Raw genomic sequence first — 24,538 nt, 5'->3', positions numbered from 1 at the left:
GCTATGAGTGCCAAAAGGCTGCCCGAGTCAAAAGCTACGAGTGCCAAAAGGCTGCCCGAGTCAAAAGAGTGCTAGAGTCAAAAGGCTTCCCGTGCCAAAAGGCTTCCCGAGTCAAAAGCTATGAGTGCCAAAAGAGTGCTTGAGTCAAAAGCCATGAGTGCCAAAAGGCTGCCCGAGTCAAAAGCTATGAGTGCCAAAAGAGTGCTAGAGTCAAAAGCCATGAGTGCCAAAAGGCTGCTCGTGTCAAAAGCTATGAGTGCCAAAAGGCTGCCCGAGTCAAAAGCTATGAGTGCAAAAAGGCTGTTCATGTCAAAAGCTATGACTGCCAAAAGGCTGTTCATCTCAAAAGCTATGAGTGCCAAAAGGCTGCCCGAGTCAAAAGAGTGCTAGAGTCAAAAGCCATGAGTGCCAAAAGGCTGTTCATGTCAAAAGCTATGAGTGCCAAAAGGCTGCCCGAGTCAAAAGCTATGAGTGCCAAAAGGCTGCCCGAGTCAAAAGAGTGCTAGAGTCAAAAGCCATGAGTGCCAAAAGGCTGCTCGTGTCAAAAGCTATGAGTGCCAAAAGGCTGCCCGAGTCAAAAGCTATGAGTGCAAAAAGGCTGTTCATGTCAAAAGCTATGACTGCCAAAAGGCTGTTCATCTCAAAAGCTATGAGTGCCAAAAGGCTGCCCGAGTCAAAAGAGTGCTAGAGTCAAAAGCCATGAGTGCCAAAAGGCTGTTCATGTCAAAAGCTATGAGTGCCAAAAGGCTGCCCGAGTCAAAAGCTATGAGTGCCAAAAGGCTGCCCGAGTCAAAAGAGTGCTAGAGTCAAAAGCCATGAGTGCCAAAAGGCTGTTCATGTCAAAAGCTATGAGTGCCAAAAGGCTGCCCGAGTCAAAAGCTGAGTGCCAAAAGGCTGTCCGAGTCAAAAGCTATGAGTGTCAAAAGGCTGCCCGAGTCAAAAGCTATGAGTGCCAAAAGGCTGCCCGAGTCAAAAGCTATGAGTGCCAAAAGGCTGCCCGAGTCAAAAGCTATGAGTGCCAAAAGAGTGCTAGAGTCAAAAGCCATGAGTGCCAAAAGGCTGCCCGAGTCAAAAGCTATGAGTGCCAAAAGAGTGCTAGAGTCAAAAGCCATGAGTGCCAAAAGGCTGCCCGAGTCAAAAGCTATGAGTGCCAAAAGAGTGCTAGAGTCAAAAGCCATGAGTGCCAAAAGGCTGCTCGTGTCAAAAGTTACGAGTGCCAAAAGGCTGCCCGAGTCAAAAGCTATGAGTGCCAAAAGCCATGAGTGCAAAAAGCTATGAGTGCAAAAAGCTCCAAGAGTCAAAAGCTACATGTGATAAAAGCTGCAAATGTTAAAAGTTATGAGTGCCAAAAGCTACAAGAGTTGAAAGCTGCATGAGTTGAAAGCTGCAAAAGTTGAAAGCTGCAGGTCAGTCAAAAGCTAAGTACAAGTGCCAGAAGGTGCGAGAGTTGAAAGCTGCAAGTGTCAAAAGCTGCAAGACTCAAAAACTGAGTGTCAAAAGCTGCAAGAGTTGAAGGCAACACGTATGTGTGGCGAAAGATATCAAAGTCAAAAGCTACATGTATACTAGTGCCGAAAGCAATAAGTCAAAAGCTACAAGTGCCGAAAGTTGCAAGAGTAAAAAAAACGTGAATGTCGAAAGCTGCAAGAGTCATAAGCTATGTGAGTCGAAAGATACCAGAGTCAAAGCTACATCTATACTAGTGCCGAAAGCATGAAGTCGAAAGCTACGAGTGTTGAAAGCTGCAAGTGTAGCAAAGCAAGAAGAGAAAGGTGGTGGACTTACTTCTAAAACCCGACGCAAGCCATTCTTTCTCATATGCCAATAGCAGACCCACTGCCGACACCCATTCTGAAAGAATACAGAGCAGATGCAGTCTTGTGGCAGAGCCAAGTGACCTTCACCTCTACAGATAAACCAAGCGTATTAAAATGAGCTAGAAGCTGTCACATTTCATCAGCAACTTAGGCAACTTCTCAACAGGCTTATTACTATTAAAAGGATCATTCTTTATTTAGGAAAATACGCAGCACCTGAAACGGACATCGGGAAGAATTTGGAAATAAATCCGCCAATATTCAAATTTAATTTGCAGTTACGCAGTGCAGCTGAAATGAGTTATCAACTGATGGCTTTTTTAAAAGTATATTTCAACTCTTTACGTGTACATAATAAAAGATGAAAGGAATGAGAAGAATGGACGTTTGATTACCAACACCCCAGCACGGTTAGCAAGTCGGTGATGTTTTGGAGCAGCGTGCACATGCAATAAATAGTATAAAAATGCACTTAATTTCCGATACAGAGATGAAAACAACCATGGATGATCTGGAAAGCCATGCACAGTGTGGGACTTTTCATCAAAGAATGAGGAACTTGGAGATAATTTTTATGTAGTACAATGGTACAGAAAGAACCAGTCCACTTGCCAAATGTCCGACATAAAAAATAAAACCAGCACAAGGCTCGAAATTAAGAATTTGTCATGGCAATTTGTTTTTGTTAAATTGCCATGAGTGAAACGTCCCACCGATGGCAATTTTGAACCTGCCTACTGTCAATGCTTAAAACGGAGATTTTTGCAGCAAATAAATATCACTGAAAGGTTATTTGGTTGAATGTAGACATATTTCAAATTTAAAAATGTAAATTACTGGCAGATATATATATATATATATATATATTCATTTTTCTGTTGTTGACGAGTTTTACCAACGGCTGTAATTTTTATCTAGTGGTCAGTGATGCTGTCAACCCACAGCAATATACATGTCTATCTCAACGGCAGTTGATGTCGGTGAAATCGTTAAGTTCTGGCCCTATAGCAGGGTGGCCTTCCTTTTGCAGTCTGATTAATTTTATTCATAGTTTATTACTCTTGTTTGACCAGTTTTAAATTATTAAGAATATAAGCACAACGAAAGCGGTAATAAAAATGAGTGATCATTTGAAGTTTGTATAATTGTAACAATAGAATGGACTAGAAAAATTCTGATGGACCAGTGAAAATAGTTCTGAGACTGGTTTGGTGGACTAGTAGATATTTTTCATTTCTGCAAACCGGTAGTACTAACAGCTTTCTGAGAATTTAAATTTTGCTTTTGCTTTTCTGGGTTATGTCAAATTCTTTTTTTAAGGTAACCCATTTCATTCTGCATAACTTGCTACATGTACAACCATGTAATCAATGTCCAAAATTTAATGCACGAACGAAAAATGTGTTACCCTAAATTCAACCCGTGCAATTACCCATGACAATCAGCAATTCTGCGGGGATTACCACAAAGTTTTGCATTCTCCACGGCACTTTTTTTTATTGTGAACAACATCAGATTTTTCAAAGCATGTTTTGTTTTTGCTGTGGCATTTTCTTAATTCACAAGTGCCAGGTGAACAAATATATTGTTCTCTCAATGTTTTGAGGCTTCATTATAATCAGGAATCCCAGAAAATTCCATACAATTTTCATCTCTGTGGACAAAAACCTACATGTAAGTACCAAGACTTGAACATATCTACACTGTGAAAAACATGAACCAAATGCACTTCTAAACGACAGGCTGTCAAAATGGCATATCACATACATATATTATAGCACAAAATGAAGAATCTACCACATGTATATGAAATTCATATCACACCGGGATGGGACATAGCCCAGTGGCAAAGCATTCGTTTGATGCACGGTAACTCTAGGATCGATCCCCGTCAGTGGGTCCATTGGGCTATTTCTCGTTCCAGCCAGTGCACCAGGACTGGTCTACCAAAGGCCGTGGTATGTGTTATCCTATCTGTGGGATGATGCATATAAAAGATTCCTTGCTATTAACCTTCTGACTACAGCAGGCGAGATGTCTCGCCCGACGTCACGCCAGTTGACATATTGTACATTGCATACAGTGCATTTCCCCAATTCATATTTCCCACAAGATGGTGGCAAATATTTTCGCTTGACAACAATAGCGGTACATCACAGTAATTTTCAGGGATCAATAACTGATTGTGACAGTAGATTGTGATAATACATTTGATTGCTTTACCAACAACGAAAATCACCCAATATTGGGATATGAATCATACATGTAGTTTAGTTTTTTTTAAATTCTGGTCGGAAAACCACTGTTATCGGGAATAATGGACATAAATACTGGACAGCTGGCCACAAATGCCCATAAGTAAATGCAACTTCTTCTTTTTTTTGCCCAAGTTTAATTAATATTAACTAATCTAAAATATCATAAAAATGAGAAAAACCCATGAAAATAATACTTACCCATTCCAATATGAACTTTATTTCATGTATTTATAAAACATTTAAGTGAATTGAATTATAAACTTGTACCCACTCAACGTGGTTTTTGTCAAAAATTAATCCAGTAGTCTAAAGGTTAATGGACACATTTAACGGGTTTCCTCTCTAAGACTATATGTGAAAATTACCAAATGTTTGACATGCAGTAGTTGATGATTAATAAATCAATGTGTTCTAGTGGTGTCGTTAAACAAAACAAACTTTTTTTTTTCATATCACACCATGTCTGTGCTGGAATGTCATTATGGGTTGAGCTTTTTCTAATAGCATGCGCAGTCACACCTACAAGTTAATTAAACTAACGGTGCACAGAATGCTGTTCCGTCACCAAAGGGTAAAAGAAACCAGAACAATTTTTTTTTTTAAAGTTTTTATCAGTGGTTTTAGGATCGATCCCCGTCAGTGGGCCCTAACTCGTTCCAGCCAGTACACCATGATTGCGATATCAAAGGCTGCGGTATGTGCTATCCTGTCTTTGGGATGGTGCACATAAAAGATTGCCGTCAGTGGGCTGGCCCTTTAATGATCCACCCAGTACACCAGGATTGGTATTTCAAACGCTGCGATATGTGCTATCCTGTTTGTGGGATGGTGCATATATAAGATCCCTTGTCCATTCACTGGGGCCTGATACTAGGTCTGTAACTTTAAACATGACATACAACTTATTACTTAAATGATCTATTATATCAATTCCTGTATGTTTCTGATCATCTTGGTGTTTGTAAGACGCGAGGGTGGGACGTATCCCAGTGGTCAAACACTCGCCTGATGTGCAGTCGGTTTAGGATCGATCCCCGTCGGTGGGCACGTTGGGCTATTTTTCGTTCTAACCAGTGCACTACGACTGGAATACCAAAGGCCGTGGTATATGTTATCCTGTCTGTGGGATAGTGCATATAAAAGATCCCTTGCTGATTATGGAAAAATATAGCGGGTTTCCTCTCTAAGACTATTGTTTGACATCCAATAGCCAATGTTTAATAAATCAATGTGCTTTAGTGGTGTCATTAAACAAAAAGAAAACTTTAAACTTTATAAGAAGCGAAACAACAAAAATATGTAACTCAGAAATTTGGGTCAGTTGCTCCATAATGATGTTATATCGACATAGTTAAAGTTTAAAGTTTGTTTTGTTTAACAACACCACTAGAGCACTTTGATTTATTAATCATCGGCTATTGGATTTCAAAATGTTTTAATCTTGTCATATAGTTTTAGAGAGGACACACTACATTTTCCAATTAAAACAAGGGATCTTTTATATGCACCATCCCAGACAGGACAGCACATACCATAGTTTTTTTAAAACAATCATGGTGCTACTGGCTAGAATGATAAGTAGCTCCACTAACGGGGATCAATCTCAAACAGACTGCGATTCAGTCGAGCGCGTTACCACTGGGCTATGTCCCGCCACCCTTTAACATAATTAATTTCCATTTTAAAGCCTAAAAGAACAACACAATATACACAACACAACATACACAACACAACATACACAACACAACATACACACACAACACGACACAACACAACACAACACAACACAACACAACACAACACAACACAACACACACAACACAATATACACAACACAATATACACACAACACAATATACACATCACAATATACACAACACAATATACACACAACACAATATACACATCACAACATACACATCACAACATACACAACACAATATACACGCAACACAATGTAAGCAACACAACGTACGCAACACAACGTACGCAACACAACACACACAACAGACGCAACACAACATACGCAACACAACATACACAACACAACATACACAACACAACATACACAACACAACATACACAACACAACATACACATCACAACATACACAACACAACATACACATCACAACATACACATCACAACATACACAACACAACATACACATCACAATATACACAACACAACATACACCACACAACATACACCACACAATATACACATCACAATATACACATCACAATATACACAACACAATATACACATCACAATATAGACCACACAATATACACATCACAACATACACATCACAACATACACAACACAACATACACAACACAACATACACAACACAACATACACACAACACAACACACACAACACAACACAACATACACAACACAATATACACAACACAATATACACACAACACAATATACACATCACAATATACACAACACAATATACACACAACACAATATACACATCACAACATACACATCACAACATACACAACACAATATACACGCAACACAACGTAAGCAACACAACGTACGCAACACAACACACACAACAGACGCAACACAACATACGCAACACAACATACACAACACAACATACACATCACAACATACACATCACAACATACACAACACAACATACACAACACAACATACACATCACAACATACACATCACAACATACACATCACAACATACGCAACACAACATACACATCACAATATACAACATACACCACACAACATACACCACACACCATACACCACACAACATACACATCACAATATACACCACACAATATACACATCACAATATACACAACACAATATACACATCACAATATAGACCACACAATATACACATCACAATATACACATCACAATATACACATCACAATACATACACCACACACTATACACCGCACAATATACACAGCACAATATACACAGCACAATATACACACAACACAATATACACATCACAATATACACATCACAATACCTACACGACACAATATACACGACACAATACACACATCACAACATACACAACACAACATACACATCACAATATACACATCACAATACATACACCACACAATATACACCACACAATATACACCACACAACATACACATCACAACACAACATACACATCACAACATACACATCACAACATACACATCACAATACATACACCACACAATATACACCACACGATATACACATCACAATACACAACACAATATACACATCACAATATACACAACACAATATACACATCACAATATACACATCACAATACATACACCACACACTATACACCGCACAATATACACAGCACAATATACACAGCACAATATACACAACACAATATACACACAACACAATATACACATCTCTCCTTGAAATACTGGAATGTCAATGACAACAAAATGAGAATTAAAATCTCCACAGCATTGCCGGTTGCCGTGGGCAAATCCAGGGCTTGGTAAACCTGATTTATTTCCATGTTTAAACGTGAAAGAACTGCACAATAAATATCTCACCTTACAGTAACGGAATGGCCCGTAATCGCCCTTTGTCCAGAAGTATGTGAAATGTCCGTAGCCCGACAGAAACAGGTACGACGACACCAGAACACGAATATGCATGTATAGAGGAAGAACCTGCAAACGAAAACACAACAAAATGCAGTGTATGACTACAAAATCTCAACCTCCCAACCCAAACAATCAAACCCTCCCTCCCTCTCTATCGCTCTCTCTCACCCTCCCTCTCACCTCCCTCCCCTCACTCTCTCTCTCCCCCAGCCCCCTCCCTCTCTCTTTGTCTGTCTCTCTTTCTCTCTCTCTAACACACATGTATTATTGTAATTCGGTTGATCATTTCCACTAGCCCAGACCAAACATTCGCTAGCCAGGACCAAGGGCTAATGCATTTGTCAAACCCTAAAGATGACAACTTAGACAAGCAGGAAAAACTCCTCCAACAATTTATATACTATAGATGTCCTAAAATTAATGTGTTAACTAATCAATTTATTAAAACTGTCATCGTTGTCGTATTTTGCATTAGTGAAAGAAAGAAATGTTTTATTTAACGATGCACTCAACACATTTTATTTATAGTTATATGGCGTCAGACATATGGTCAAGGACCACACAGATTTTGAGAGGAAACCCACTGTCGCCACTACATGGGCTATTCTTTCCGATTAGCAGCAAGGGATCTTTTATTTGCGCCTCCCACAGGCAGGATAGCACAAACCATAGCCTTTGTTGAACCAGTTATGGATCACTGGTCAGTGCAAGTGGTTTACACCTACCCATTGAACCTTGCAGAGCACTCACTCAAGGGTTTGGAGTCGGTATCTGGATTAAAAATCCCCTGCCTCGACTGGGATCTGAACCCATTACCTACCAGCCTGTAGACCGATGGCCTAACCACGACGCCGGTTTTTTTGACATTAGTGAATGATGCTACAAAACTAATATCACTGGATTAAACCTTTAATTAAGTGATTTGTAAGAAATATAAAACTTGCATTATTAGCCAACAGAACTAACAATAATAACTGTTTGATAAAATTAACAGAATAAACCAATCTGCCATTGAACGACAGCAAAATAAGTATACTGCAGGTATGATCTATTCTAAATAAAAAGTTATTCTATAATAATTAACTCATTTTTATTTCATTTGTGTTAAAAATGGAAGCATTTTTACTCAAAAGACAAAACTTTAGGATCAGAAAATAACTTTAACCTAATTTCACATAATTATTAGTTTACTCAGTTTAAATTGATCAAAGATAATTTTAGAGATTTACTGGTTTAATATTTATATTCTGTAACAAAATAAATGTTTAAAATGCTGTCGATTAAAAGAAAATTGTATCCTATGATCATATCTGCATTTTACCAACGTATGTCCGCATTTCCCCTCCTCTAACCATTCTTACATTATTATAATTAATGGTAACAAAATAGAATTTACCCAATGGCTGATTGTGATATACAGTGACAGGAAAAACAGCCAATCAAATTCATTTAAGTGTTAGGTAGGCGTCATCGTGTAGTGTTCTGTTACCAAGTGACAAACAGTGGAAGCCAAGAGCATCTGCAATTACCTGAATCTCCCCTATGCTAAATATGAAACTCACTTTACTGGCTCCGGTTAAATGATATATCAGGAACACGAGCTGCATCCACCCTTTCCACTCATCCGTTTGGTCTCGATGCATTACACTTGTCTGAAAATAAAAAATAATACAAATATGCACATGTTCATGTACTATAACTGAAAGAAAAAGAGCACATTGATTAATGTTTTATGTAACGATGCACTCGACACATTTTGATTACACTTACATGTATATATGGTGTTGGACATACAAGTATACTTAAGGACCACATAGATAATGAACGTAAAGTTTGTTTTGTTTAACGACACCACTAGAGCACAATGATTTATTAATCATCGGCTATTGGATGTCAAACATTTGGTAATTCTGACTCGAAGTCAATAAAGGAAACCTGCTAAATCTTTTCATTAGCAGCAAAGGATCTTTTATATGCACTTTCTCACATACAGGAAAGTACATACCATGACCTTTCACCAGTTGTGGTGCACTGGTTGGAACGAGAAAAACCCCACAGATAATGAAAGAGGAACAGGCTGGCCACATGCAGTGGGCTACTCTTTCCTATTAGCAGCAAGGGATCTTTTATATGCAGCATCTCACAGAGAGGATAGTACATACCACTGCCTTGGTTATACCACTTGTGGAGCATTGGCTGGAACAAGATATAGCCCAATGGTCCAACGACGGGGATCAGCAACAGTATTAGTTTAAAATATGTTTGGCTACAACAGCATTTTTACCAATAACTTGTACAATACTTAAAACATTTTTGCTTAAATTATAAACTTTTGCAAATCCAGTGTACACAATACCAATCAAAATCTTTGTACAAGAAATTCAAGTTGTTACATCGTATCTCCTTCATTCACCTCAAATATACCCTCCCTTCCTATCCCCTCCCTCCCTCAATCCATCAATGTCTTACATCGTATCTCCTTCATTCACCTCAAATATACCTCCCTTCCCATCCCCTCCCTCCCTCAATCCATCAAGTTGTTACATCGTACCTCCTTCATTCACCTCAAATATACCCTCCCTTCCCATCCCCTCCCTCCCTCAATCCATCAAGTTGTTACATCGTATCTCCTTCATTCACCTCAAATATACCCTCCCTCGACATCCCCTCCCTCCCTCAATCCATCAAGTTGTTACATCGTATCTCCTTCATTCACCTCAAATATACCCTCCCTTCCCATCCCCTCCCTCCCTCCATCAATTTCTTACATCGTATCTCCTTCTTTCACCTCAAATATACCCTCCCTTCCCATCCCCTCCCTCCCTCAATCCATCAATTTCTTACATCGTATCTCCTTCATTCACCTCAAATATACCCTCCCTTCCCATCCCCTCCCTCCCTCAATCCATCAAGTTGTTACATCGTATCTCCTTCATTCACCTCAAATATACCCTCCCTTCTCATCCCCTCCCTCCCTCAATCCATCAAGTTGTTACATCGTATCTCCTTCATTCACCTCAAATATACCCTCCCTTCCCATTCCCTCCCTCCCTCAATTTGTTACATCGTATCTCCTTCATTCACCTAAAATATACCCTCCCTTCCCTCCCTCAATCCATCAATTCGTTAACTAAAACCCATTCACTGACCTAAAATTCCATCCATTCATCCAACACACAAACACCAAACAAAAGACTTACTTTATCAGTCTTTTCAGTGAAGAAAAACCCCAGAATCATGATGTAAGCAAAAGGCAAGAAAAAATTAACCCGTGTAAAATATTTGTTTTCTTTCATGAAGAAATTTGTCCTGAAATAAAACAGAAAACAGGTTCACAGAAAATGCAACACATGGCAAAATGAAAATTATGAAATTGTAAATGTGAACTTTATATAAGGAAATGCAAGAATATAAGGAAATGCAAGACATTTACACAAAATTTTGACATCGTATCACACTATAACAAGGGAATGCACAAAAAAAATCATTAACAATTAAGCGAATGTTCTACAACTGACCTACATCCCACCAACATTATTAGAAAGTTAAAGTCTGTTTTGTTTAATGACACCACTAGAGCACATTGATTAATTAATCATCAGCTATTAGATGTCAAACATTTGGCAATTTTGACTCGTAGTCATAAGAAGAAACCCGCTACACTTTTCTAATGCAGCAAGGGATCTTTTATATACATTTACCCACAAACAGGAAAGCACATACCACAGCATTTGACCAGTTGTGGTGCACTGGTTGGAACGGGAAAAAGCATGATCAGTTGAATGGATCCACCGCGGTGGTTTGATCCTGCGATGCAAGCACCTCAAGCAAGCACTTAACTGATTGAGCTAAATCCTGCCCACCCCCCCCCCCCCCCCCCATTATTAGAAAGGCATTTAGCAAAAACAAGACAGTTGTAGTTTTTAAATGCAGTAGTATAAAAATATTGTCTCGTACCTGTCACAAAGGTAGAAGTAGGCCATTATGAGACCCAGTTTGGCAAGGGAGGTAACCACATCGAACACAGCATCACTTGTCTCCGGTGGCACAGTGCTCTGTCCATTCCTTGGTCCATTCTCTGAAAATAACATAAAATACCTCAGTCAGCATATTTATTATGAAGGAATCCAGGCATCTGTAATTTAAAATTTGCTTAAACCATTTATAGATTTATAGATTATGACAAAACATTAAAGTAAACCATTTTATCCTATCCAGGCAAGAGATCACTTTCCTGTAATCTTTAATATTACTCCCCGAGTTAAATAAAGTTTGTTTTGGTTAACGACACCACTACAGTACACTGATTTGTTAATCATTGGCTACTGGATGTCAAACACTTAGTAGTTTTGACATTTGGTCTTAGACAGGAAACCTGCTACATTTTTTCACTAGTAGCAAGGGATCTTTTATATGCACCATACTACAGACAGAATAGCACATACGATGGCCTTTGATTTGCCAGTCGTGGTGCACTGGCTGGAACATACTCCCTGAGGATCCCATTATGATACCCCACATTTTTAAACTGACTGGAACGTACTCCCTGAGGATCCCATTATGATACCCCGCATTTTGAAACTGACTGGAACGTACTCCCTGAGGATCCCATTATGATACCCCACATTTTTAAACTGACTGGAACGTACTCCCTGAGGATCCCATTATGATACCCCGCATTTTTAAACTGACTGGAACGTACTCCCTGAGGATCCCATTATGATACCCCGCATTTTGAAACTGGATGGAAAGTACTGCCTGAGGATCCCATTATGATACCCCGCATTTTGAAACTGGCTGGAACCTACTCCCTGAGGATCCCATTATGATACCCTGCATTTTGAAACTGACTGGAACGTACTCCCTGAGGATCCCATTATGATACCCCGTATTTTTAAACTGACTGGAACGTACTCCCTGAGGATCCCATTATGATACCCCACATTTTGAAACTGGCTGGAACATACTTCCTGAGGATCCCATTATGATACCCCGCATTTTGAAACTGGCTGGAACATACTCCCTGAGGATCCCATTATGATACCCCGCATTTTGAAACTGGCTGGAACGTACTCCCTGAGGATCCCATTATGATACCCCGCATTTTGAAACTGGCTGGAACATATTCCCTGAGGATCCCATTATGATACCCCGCATTTTGAAACTGGCTGGAACATATTCCCTGAGGATCCCATTATGATACCCCGCATTTTGAAACTGGCTGGAACATACTTCCTGAGGATCCCATTATGATACCCCGCATTTTGAAACTAGCTGGAACGTATTCCCTGAGGATCCCATTATGATACCCCGCATTTTGAAACTGGCTGGAACGTACTCCCCGAGGATCCCATTATGATACTCCGCATTTTTAAACTGCAACTAGTATGCATACATGTAGCTGTTCATTTTCAGGGTGTTTTATCAAATCTATTTTAGAATTAATTACTAAGAATGAAATGATGGCACTAGACTACTAAAGGCACAGACCCTAGTTTTAACACATTAAAAAATGAACACTAAGTTCAGTTAATTTACAAACCTGTAACACATTTGGATAAAGTTACAACAGAGTGAAAGAAGAGTCTGTGATGTTAAAACAGGAAATATCCTTAAAATAAACTTGAATCAATAAACCGCTACTTCTCAGACGCACATGTATTTTTAAAAATATGAAAAATGACATTTTTTAGTACTACAAACACCAGGATGACCAGGAACACTTCGGTTCTACAGAAATGGATAATCTAAATAATAAAATAAAAGTAATGTTTGATTTCAGTTATCATAAACGGCTCTAATAGTGAAAAATATGCTGAAGTGTTTAAAAACTAGGGTATGTCCTTTTAAGGCATGATGTCCCACCATGCTAAAATGCTATGGGAAGCCCCAAGAGCTAACACAGAAATTGCAACAGATAATCTTGAAAGTGACAGAAAACTTTACCACTATCACATCTTTCTGAATTTTACTGAATCGAGGCCAAGGATAACTTTATGCTGCTTAATATAATAAATGTGATAATTGTCCAAAGTAAAAGGTTGTATGACACTAAAAATACACATGTAGGAAGCAATTGGCCAAGTAAAGTTTGTGTTATTTAACGATGCCACTAGAGCACATTGATTTTTTATCTTATCATCGGCTATTGGACGTCAAACATATGGTCATTCTGACACCAATTTTTAGAGGAAACCCGCTGTCGCCACATAGGCTACTCTTTTACGACAGGCAGCAATGGATCTTTTATTTGTGCTTCCCACAGGCAGGATAGCACAAACCATGGCCTTTGTTGAACCAGTTATGGATCACTGGTTGGTGCAAGTGGTTTACACCTACCCATTGAGCCTTGCGGAGCACTTACTAAGGGTTTGGAGTCGGTATATGGATTAAAAATACCATGCCTCGACTGGGATCCGAACCCAGTACCTACCAGCCTGTAGACCGATGGCCTGCCACGACGCCACCGAGGCCGGTGAATTGAGGCCAAGGATAACTTTATGCTGCTTAATATAATAAATGTGATAATTGTCCAAAGTAAAAGGTTGTATGACACTAAAAATACACATGTAGGAAGCAATTGGCCAAGTAAAGTTTGTGTTATTTAATGACGCCACTAGAGCACATTGATTTTTTATCTTATCATCGGCTATTGGACATCAAACATATGGTCATTCTGACACTATTTTTTAGAGGAAACCCGCTGTCACCACATAGGCTACTCTTTTACGACAGGCAGCAATGGATCTTTTATTTGCGCTTCCCACAGGCAGGATAGCACAAACCATGGCCTTTGTTGAACCAGTTATGGATCACTGGTTGGTGCAAGTGGTTTACACCTACCCATTGAGCCTTGCGGAGCACTCACTCACGGTTTGGAGTCGGTATCTGGATTACAAATCCCATGCCTCGACTGGGATCCGAATCCAGTACCTACCAGCCTGTAGACCGATGGCCTAACCACTACGCCACCGAGGCCGGTCAATTGGCCAAGATGACACCAACAAAACATTAGCAAAAGGCAGTAAGGTGGAAATGGTGAATGGCATAAAAGCATTGCATAGAATATCAGGGCTAGCTCTAGGTCAGCAGAAACTTTTGCCAAATTATCTGTCAAACGTCAAAAACTGCATTAACCCAGTTATTTCCTAATAAAATATCAATTATTTCATAAAATTATCTGTCAAACGTCAAAAACTGCATTAACCCAGTTATTTCCTAACAAAATATCAATTATTTCATCAAATTATCTGTCAAACTTGAAAAACTGCATTAACCCAGTTATTTCCAAATAAAATATCAATTATTTCATTAAATTATCTGTCAAACTTGAAAAACTACATTAACCCAGTTATTTCCAAATAAAATATCAATTATTTCATCAAATTATCTGTCAAACGTCAAAAACTGCATTAACTCAGTTATTTCCAAATAAAATATCAATTATTTCATCAAATTATCTGTCAAACTTGAAAAACTGCATTAACCCAGTTATTTCCAAATAAAATATCAATTATTTCATCAAATTATCTGTCAAACGTCAAAAACTACATTAACCCAGTTATTTCCTACTAAAATATCAATTATTTCATCAAATTAGCTGTCAAACTTCAAAAACTGCATTAACCCAGTTATTTCCTACTAAAATATCAATTATTTCATCAAATTAGCTGTCAAACTTCAAAAACTGCATTAACCCAGTTATTTCCTACTAAAATATCAATTATTTCATCAAATTATTTCGCCAAATTAAAACAAAATTTGCAAACTGTTCTTGAAATTCGCAATTGGCGAGTGTCCGAGCTAGCCCTGAATTTGGCTACACATTAATTACTCGATGCCTTCAACAAAGTAATTGTCGTAAGCAGACTCAAAAAGACTCTTTCTCACCTGTTCTGGTCTTTATGCCATTACGACAAAGTTTTCTTCTGTACAGTAACAAAGCAATAGCTGACACCAAGCTGAGAAAAAAAAAAAAAAATTGCGGAATTAAATCTCTTGCCAACCATAAACGTTTTCAGTGCACTGTACATGCCACTACAAACCAAGTTTCATTGACATGCCATTACAGGGCTCGAAATTAAGAATTTGTTACCTATGGTAATTTTGAAGTGTTTTTGCCAAAGGCAAAATGATAACCAACGGCATTTCTGAGATTGTCTACAGCAATTTTAAACCAGTAACCTTTGCAACAAATATAGAACCCAAAAATTATCCCTTTAACAAACAGCCATAATGTTTTATCCAACAGCAAAACAACTGCCATCGGAAAATTCGTTGACCTAACGCAATTCATATCGCAACAACAGCAAATACCGTCGGTGCTGTCGTTAAGTTCAAACCACTGTACAATTCTACCAGACATGTCATAAGTTTCTTGTCATAAATAATAATAAATTAAAAGTACATGTACAAGTATTTGTGTAATAATAATGAGGAGGAGCAGGAGGAAGAGAAGAAAAGGGAGAATGCCAAGGAGAACACACAGACGAGAATACACGGAGGAGGAGAATACACAAAGGAGGAGAATACATGGAGGACATTACATGGAGGAGAATAAACAAAGAGGGAGAATGCACAGAGGAGAAAAATATAGAAAGGAGAATGCCATGGAGATTACACCGAGGAGCATACAGAAAGGAGAATGCCATGGAGAATACACAGAGGAGCATACAGAAAGGAGAATGCCATGGAGAATACACAGAGGAGCATACAGAAAGGAGAATGCCATGGAGAATACAGAGGAGAATGTCATGGAGAATACACAGAGGAGCATACAGAAAGGAGAATGCCATGGAGATTACACAGAGGAGCATACAGAAAGGAGAATGCCATGGAGAATACACAGAGGAGCATACAGAAAGGAGAATGCCATGGAGAATACACAGAGGAGCATACAGAAAGGAGAATGCCATGGAGAATACACAGAGGAGCATACAGAAAGGAGAATGCCATGGAGATTACACAGAGGAGAATACAGAAAGGAGAATGCCATGGAGATTACACAGAGGAGCATACAGAAAGGAGAATGCCATGGAGAATACACAGAGGAGAAGAATACAGAAAGGAGAATGCCATGGAGAATACACAGAGGAGAATACAGAAAGGAGAATGTCATGGAGAATACACAGAGGAGAAGAATACAGAAAGGAGAATGCCATGGAGAATACACAGAGGAGCATACAGAAAGGAGAATGTCATGGAGAATACACAGAGCAGCATAGAGGGAGAAGAATACAGAAAGGAGAATGTCATGGAGATTACACAGAGGAGCATACAGAAAGGAGAATGCCATGGAGAATACACAGAGGAGCATACAGAAAGTAGAATGCCATGGAGAATACACAGAGGAGAATACAGAAAGGAGAATGCCATGGAGATTACACAGAGGAGCATACAGAAAGTAGAATGCCATGGAGATTACACAGAGGAGCATACAGAAAGTAGAATGCCATGGAGAATACACAGAGGAGAATACAGAAAGGAGAATGCCATGGAGATTACACAGAGGAGCATACAGAAAGTAGAATGCCATGGAGAATACACAGAGGAGAATACAGAAAGGAGAATGCCATGGAGATTACACAGAGGAGCATACAGAAAGTAGAATGCCATGGAGAATACACAGAGGAGCATACAGAAAGGAGAAGAATACATGAAGGAAGATAATACATCAAGGAGAATACACGAAGGAGAATTCTCGGAGGAGGAGAATTCACAAAGGAGGAGAATACTCGAAGGAGAATTTATGGATGACGAGAATTTTAGGAGAATACACAATGGATGAGAATTTATGGATGACGAGAATTTTAGAATACACAAAGGAGGAGAATTCATGGATGTCGAGAATTTTAGAAGGAGAATACACAATGGAGGAAAATTTATGGATGACGAGAATTTTAGAAGGAGAATACAGAAAGGAGGAGAATTTATGGATGACGAGAATTTTAGAAGGAGAATACACAATGGAGGAAAATTTATGGACGAGAATTTTAGAAGGAGAATACACAAAGGAGGAGAATTTATGGATGACGAGAATTTTAGAAGGAGAATACACAATGGAGGAGAATTTATGGACGAGAATTTTAGAAGGAGAATACACAAAGGAGAATTTATGGATGATGAGAATTTTAGAAGGAGAATACACAATGGAGGAGAATTTATGGATGACGAGAATTTTAGAAGGAGAATACAGAAAGGAGGAGAATTTATGGATGACGAGAATTTTAGAAGGAAAATACACTGAGGAGGAGAATTCAAGGAGTAAAATATACAGATAAATAAAATAAAATAAACGAAGGAGGAGAATTCACGGAGGAGCATACACAAAGGAGAATTCACGAAGGAGAATGCACGAAGAAAGAGAATACACGAAGAACGATGATGCTCGAAGGAGAATACCAGAATACATGAAGTAGTAGAATCATGGATGAGAATACACCAAAGAGGAAGGAGGAGGAGGTGGCTACACAAAGGAGGATGAGAATACACCAAAGAGGAAGGAGGTGGTGGTGGCTACACAAAGGAGGATGAGAATACACCAAAGAGGATGGAGGCGGTGGTGGCTACACAAAGGAGGATGAGAATACACCAAAGAGGAAGGAGGAGGCGGTGGCTACACAAAGGAGGATGAGAATGCACATACCAAACGAGGAAGAATGCTGCTGTGATGATCTGGAGAGTGGTGGCGGGCTCCGGGGTGTTGCAGCACGTTCCGTCGTGGTAGTTCATCTCGTTGTTACAGTACATATTGAGCAGAATCTGAACATCCTACAACACACAACAAACCAATTATTGGCCATTCCATCCTCACACAAATATGTTTTTTGTTAATTATTTCAGTTTGGTTTGACGTCAGAAGAAAAGTAAAAGTGTTTTGGAAATAAAATTAAAAATTACTATAAAAAGAACTATTTTTGTGTGCAAATTACAAAACAATGGGCTCAGAAATAAATAACTTGTATTAAATTCCATAGTATGAAAAAAGGTGTTCCCTGAGGGAATGGGCTATAGAAAACAATGGGCTCAGAAATAAATAACTTGTAGTAAATTCAGACCTGTCAACCCTCCCGGATTTCGTAGGAGTCTCCCGATATTTGATCAAATCCCCTTTCACCTGTGCGGGAGACAGTTTCTCCTGTTAAATGACATTTTTGTAAGCATAAAAAAAAATCGATCCTCTTTTTGTCAAAATAACAGAAGGGAAGTAACTCTGCATTTTTTTTTCTCATTCGGAAAATGTCGACTACTTTCGGTTTCCGAGAATTAACAGGCCGAATTGTCCCGACTGTTTAACCTTTGCCGAAGTGAGAATTGTGGGATAGCCTATTTATATTGTTAAAAAAGCACATGGAGTTTATAAAATGACGTGTTATTATAATGTTTGTTGTCATCGTAATGACTACGAAGCATGTTGCCGCTAATTCAACAGACTGTGTATTGACATTCAGTGTTGCCATATAAAAAAAAAAAACTATCCAATTTAGTTCTAATAACACCTCTGAATTGTAAAATGTCTTCCCACTGGATTACATAATGCAACTATGACGAATCTGAACTGCCAGACTCCTGAGTTGACAGCGATACACATATGCATGTTAAAATCACATGTCACAGCAAGACAACGAAAAGACCAATTAGCTGTATAAACATACTTGTGTCAGTTAATTTTGTATGTTTGTGCGGTAAAATGTTGGTTATAAGGGTACACTTCAAGAAATTATTTTTGTACAATTAAAAAATTTTGTGTTTGACATTGACATAAAGTTACTCACGGAAATGGGTATAATTCCGGTATATTTCACACGATGTCCCGTTGTCCGTAATGAGGTTTTACTTATGATTAATGAAAATACAATGTTTATTGCATCATTATAATGATTTTAAATAAGTACCACGCCACCATTCCTCATTATAGTAAAAACTGAATATTAATTTATAAGATTTATATAAATTTGTCTTTGGTACTTAGGTACACTAACCACAAATGATAATGTAACGCAACCTGTAAGGCTGTAAGTGTAATACCGTAAATGTACTAATTAATTTTTTTATTTCTTGTTCATCTTCTTAACATTTTTGGATAAAATATTTTTTTTTTTTTAAATATGTATTAAATCATAATAATATTAAACTTAAAAAAAAAAATAATAATAATATTTAACCAAGATCTAAGGTTAAGAAGTATATAAAGTATTCATATAACTTATTGTAATAATGTTTTTTTTAAATCTTGCGATTTTGGGTTAAATTGTGTGAATTTAAAAGATCTCCTGCTTTTTGACAAAATCTCCTGCTTTTTCAACACACACCTCCTGCTTTCTCTTGACTAAAGGTTGACAGGTCTGAGTAAATTCCATAGTATGAAAAAAGGTGTTCCCTATGGGAATGGGCTATAGAAAACAATGGGCTCAGAAATAAATAACTTGTAGTAAATTCCGTAGTATGAAAAAAGGTGTTCCCTGTGGGAATGGGCTATAGGTCCATCTTTAACCGTGTCATATCCGTGATGGGATGACACCATCATGAACTGAGTCGTTTTTCATCATGTCAAACTTACAGCTGTGCAGAGAGCACCATCACGTTCACGATTTAATTAAACTGATGGCCTGCACATCACGAAAAGGGTTATAACAATTATGTATCTCAGAGAGGAATGACATACCAAATACAAAACATTCTTCGACAGGTGGAGTCCATCTTCGGATTCTTTGTTCAAACCCTGAGCTACAAGACGTGGAGATTTCCATAGTTTGGATTCACTGATACCTCTGTAATAAAACATAACATACTTCAGATTTCCATAGTTTGGCTTCACTGATACCTCTGTAATAAAACATAACATACTTCAGATTTCCATAGTTTGGCTTCACACTGATACCTCTGTAATAAAACATAATATACTTCAGATTTCCATAGTTTGGCTTCACCGATACCTCTGTAATAAACATAACATACTTCAGATTTCCATAGTTTGGCTTCACTGATTGATACCTCTGTAATAAAACATAACATACTTCAGATTTCCATAGTTTGGCTTCACTGATACCTCTGTAATAAAACATAATATACTTCAGATTTCCATAGTTTGGCTTTACTGATACCTCTGTAATTATATTCCAGTAATAAAATATATTATAACACGGTAATAAAACAAATGACACCCCTGTAATAAAACATAACATAACATACTTCAGATTTCCATAGTTTGGCTTCACTGATACCTCTGTAATAAAACAAATTATATTCCAGTAATAAAATATATTATAACCCAGTAATAAAACATGATAGCCCTGTAATAAGACATAATATACTTCTATAATAAAAATTAATATACCCCGTAATAACATATATTATACCTCTAAAATAAAAGATATTATACACCTGTAATAAAGCATATATTACACCTGAAATAAAGCATATTTTACCCTGTAATAATACTTATTACACCCCTGTAATGAAACATATTATACCCTGTAATAAAACACATTATACCACTGTACCAAAACAAATTATAGCCTCTAGAATAATAATTGTATGATTATTATTTTATTTGTTGTTAAAACATCCATCAATACACAACAAAATATACTAGCCTCATTTTAATCTTCTCCATTTCTAATCCCGCAGCCCACCCCCCCGCTATTCCAATGTGACTTTTTTCTTCTGTTTTTCAAATCACTCAATGTTTTATACATCCTGCCATTAATGGAGTAATGTTAAATGAGATGACAGATTAAGGCACTGAAAGAAAGAAGGAAGGAAATGGTTTATTTAATGATGCACTCAGACATGGCATCAGACATATGGTTAAAGACCACACAGATATTGAGGGAGGAAACCTGCTGTCACCACTTCATGGGCTACTCTTTTCGATTAGCAGCAAGGGATCTTTTATATGCACCATCCCATAGACAAGATAGTACATACCACAGCCTTTGATGTACCAGTCGTGGTGCACTGGCTACAGCAAGAAATAGCTCAATGGGCCACTGACGGGGATCGATCCCAAACCAACCTCGCATCAACGCAAGCGCTTTACCACTGAACTACGTCCCGCCCCGGCACTGAAAGAAAATGGTGGACAGGAAAATTAGACTGGTACTCACAGAATATCGAGCACAGCTTTGTTGTAGTAGTCAATCTGCTCGTTGGTTATCATAGACCGGTTTTTATCTAGCTTCTCCTCAACAACAGGTTCTAAAAATAGTAACAAATACTGTCATTCTTGGCATCTTCTAACATCAACATAAAACTTCCAGAGATATTATATTCAGACTTAGTTTAAGCGGCGTTCTCATCATGCGATTTGTCGTAGCGACTTGAATCGTGTGTGTGGGAAGACGTTACGTCATAAGATTTCATGATGTCAATTAAAGCTTGTCAGTTTAAAAATATTTTGCGGAAAATGTAAGTGCATACGAATTTTCTCTGAAATATGTGATTTGATTGGCTGAGAGCTTACGATTAGTCGTGAGAAATAGAACATGTTCTAATTGGTACGATTCCGACACGACGTGTCGTAACACGACTAAAGTCGTTCCGATCTGGGTGTTCTCACAGTACGATTCCATGGCATTCGACAAGTTGGTACGACTAATTGCATAATGAGAACGCCCCTTTAGCAATTTGGTACAATGAAGGAAGGAAGGAAGGAAATGTTTTATTTAACAACATACTCAACACATTTTATTTACGGTTATATGGAATGAATGAAAGAATGAAATGTTTTATTTAACGACGCACTCAACACATTTTATTTACGGTTATATGGCGTCAGACATACATGTGTATGGTTAAGGACCACACAGATATTCAGAGAGGAAACCCGCTGTCGTCACTTCATGGTCTAATCTTTTTTGATTAGAAGCAAGAGATCTTTTATATGCACCATCCCAGACAGAATAGCACATACCACAGCCTTTGATATACCAGTCGTGATGCACTGGCTGGAATGAGAAATAGCCCGATGGGCCCACTGACAGGGATTGATCCCAGACCGACCATGCATCAAGTGAACGTTGTACTACTGGGCTACGTCCCGTCCCCAATTTGGTACTGCTGCATCGTATTTTAAATTATTACCCATATGGTTAATATATCTTGGTACATTATCAAAGTGATACGTCCCACTAGAATACTTTGACATACTACAAAGTGATCTAAATGCAGATCAGATATGGGTAATAAATAGGACATTAAGCTCACTACCATTTCGTATCATGTTTATATCCCTCGTGAAATAATCTTCATTGTCACTCACTAAAGCATGTGACAACTGAATATGATTTAACTCGGGACATAAACATGACATGGAATGGAAGTTGTTTAACATTCTATAAATATAAGATAGAGTTACGCATTTCAGGAAATGTTTTATTTAATGACGCACTCAACATATTTTATTTACGGTTACATGGCGTCAGACATATGGTTACGGACCACACAGATATAGAGAGGAAACCCACTCTCACCACTTCATGGGCTACTCTTTTTCGGTTAGCAGCAAGGGATCTTTTATATGAAGGAAGCAAGGAAATGTTTTATTTAACGACCCACCCAACACATTTTATTTATGGTTATATGGCGTCAGACATATGGTTAAAGACCACACAGGTATTCAGAAAGGAAACCCGCTATCGCCACTTCATGGGCTACTCTTTTCGATTAGCAGCAAGGGATCTTTTATATGCTCCATTCCACAGACAGCACAGCACATACCACAGCCTTTGATATACCAGTCGTGGTGCACTGGTTAAAATGAGAAATAGCCCAACTGGGCCACTGACGGGGATTGATCCTAAACCGACCGCCCATCAAAAGAGCGCTTTACCACTGGGCTACATCCCGCCCCTTACACACATTTTTATTATATCGGGGAAAATATATATATAATTAATTATTTTTTGAAAACAGTTTCCGATGGGTTCCCATGATCACAAGGCATGGAACCAAAAAAGTGTTTCCCCATGAAATTTGAAATCCTATGGCCTGGCTGAAATAACACTGCATTGTGTACAAAAAAACGTAAGAAAAGAAAGCTCACCTTGCAAAGTCCAGAGTATTTTAGTGGACTGCTTTAACTTGTTGATGTACCGTACAATGGTCGTTAGATTCACTGCAAATACACAAAGACATTGATAAAACTGGAGGACCATGTGAATATTTGTGTGTGGACAAATGCTATAAATTTATTATTAATGTTTAAAAGTTTGTTTTCTTTAATGACACTACTAGAGCACATTGATTAATTATTCATTGGCTATTAGAAAGAAAGAAAGATTTTATTTAACGACGCATTCAACGCATTTTATTTATGGTTATATGACATGAGACATATGTTAATGACTGGCTATTGGATGTCAAACATACAGTCTTAGAAAGGAAGCACGCTACATGTTTCCATTAGTAGCAAGGGTTCTTTTATATGTACCATCCCACAGACAGGATAGCACATACAAGTACCACAACCTTTGATATACCAGTCGTGGTGCACTGGCTGGAACCAAAAATAGCCCAATGGCCCCTGCAACGAGGATTGATCCCAAACAGACAGCGCATCAAGCTAGGGTTACCACTGGTCTACGACCCGCACCTAAATTTGTTATATGTACAGCAATGAAATCATGGCTCCCATCTCTGTCTCTGCTACACCTGTCATCTGTGACAATAGGCTAAAATTAAAAACACAATTTCTTACAATAAAATTAAAAAGCCCCTCTTGATCAGCACTAACAATCTGGGCCCTCATTTTCTAAGCTATCTTAGCACTATGAAATCATAAATCCATTGTAAGCTATGACGTCACTGTGACGTGTGCTGTAGTGATATCACAGCCAA

The 24,538-nt window shown here is 38.2% G+C and overlaps 1 protein-coding gene across 1 annotated transcript in view; it reads right to left on the bottom strand.

The window, feature by feature from the left end:
* LOC121387627 (N-acetylneuraminate 9-O-acetyltransferase-like) overlaps nucleotides 1-24,538 on the bottom strand; it is a 59,419-nt gene that overhangs the window by 10,677 nt on the left and 24,204 nt on the right. The window contains exons 6-15 of the mRNA XM_041518795.1: nucleotides 23,745-23,816; nucleotides 21,808-21,898; nucleotides 20,364-20,469; nucleotides 18,345-18,469; nucleotides 15,590-15,660; nucleotides 11,657-11,777; nucleotides 10,900-11,008; nucleotides 9,262-9,351; nucleotides 7,646-7,765; nucleotides 1,786-1,851 (exon numbers count right to left, since the gene is read on the bottom strand). Of these exons, the coding sequence (XP_041374729.1) occupies nucleotides 1,786-1,851; nucleotides 7,646-7,765; nucleotides 9,262-9,351; nucleotides 10,900-11,008; nucleotides 11,657-11,777; nucleotides 15,590-15,660; nucleotides 18,345-18,469; nucleotides 20,364-20,469; nucleotides 21,808-21,898; nucleotides 23,745-23,816 (971 nt within the window). The remainder of the gene's footprint in view (nucleotides 1-1,785; nucleotides 1,852-7,645; nucleotides 7,766-9,261; nucleotides 9,352-10,899; nucleotides 11,009-11,656; nucleotides 11,778-15,589; nucleotides 15,661-18,344; nucleotides 18,470-20,363; nucleotides 20,470-21,807; nucleotides 21,899-23,744; nucleotides 23,817-24,538) is intronic.

This window comes from Gigantopelta aegis, chromosome 13 (assembly GCF_016097555.1).
Source record: "Gigantopelta aegis isolate Gae_Host chromosome 13, Gae_host_genome, whole genome shotgun sequence".
Lineage (NCBI taxonomy): Eukaryota > Metazoa > Mollusca > Gastropoda > Neomphalida > Peltospiridae > Gigantopelta > Gigantopelta aegis.
Note: the sequence above shows the minus strand (reverse complement) of the source record. Positions and strands in the feature narration are given on the sequence as shown.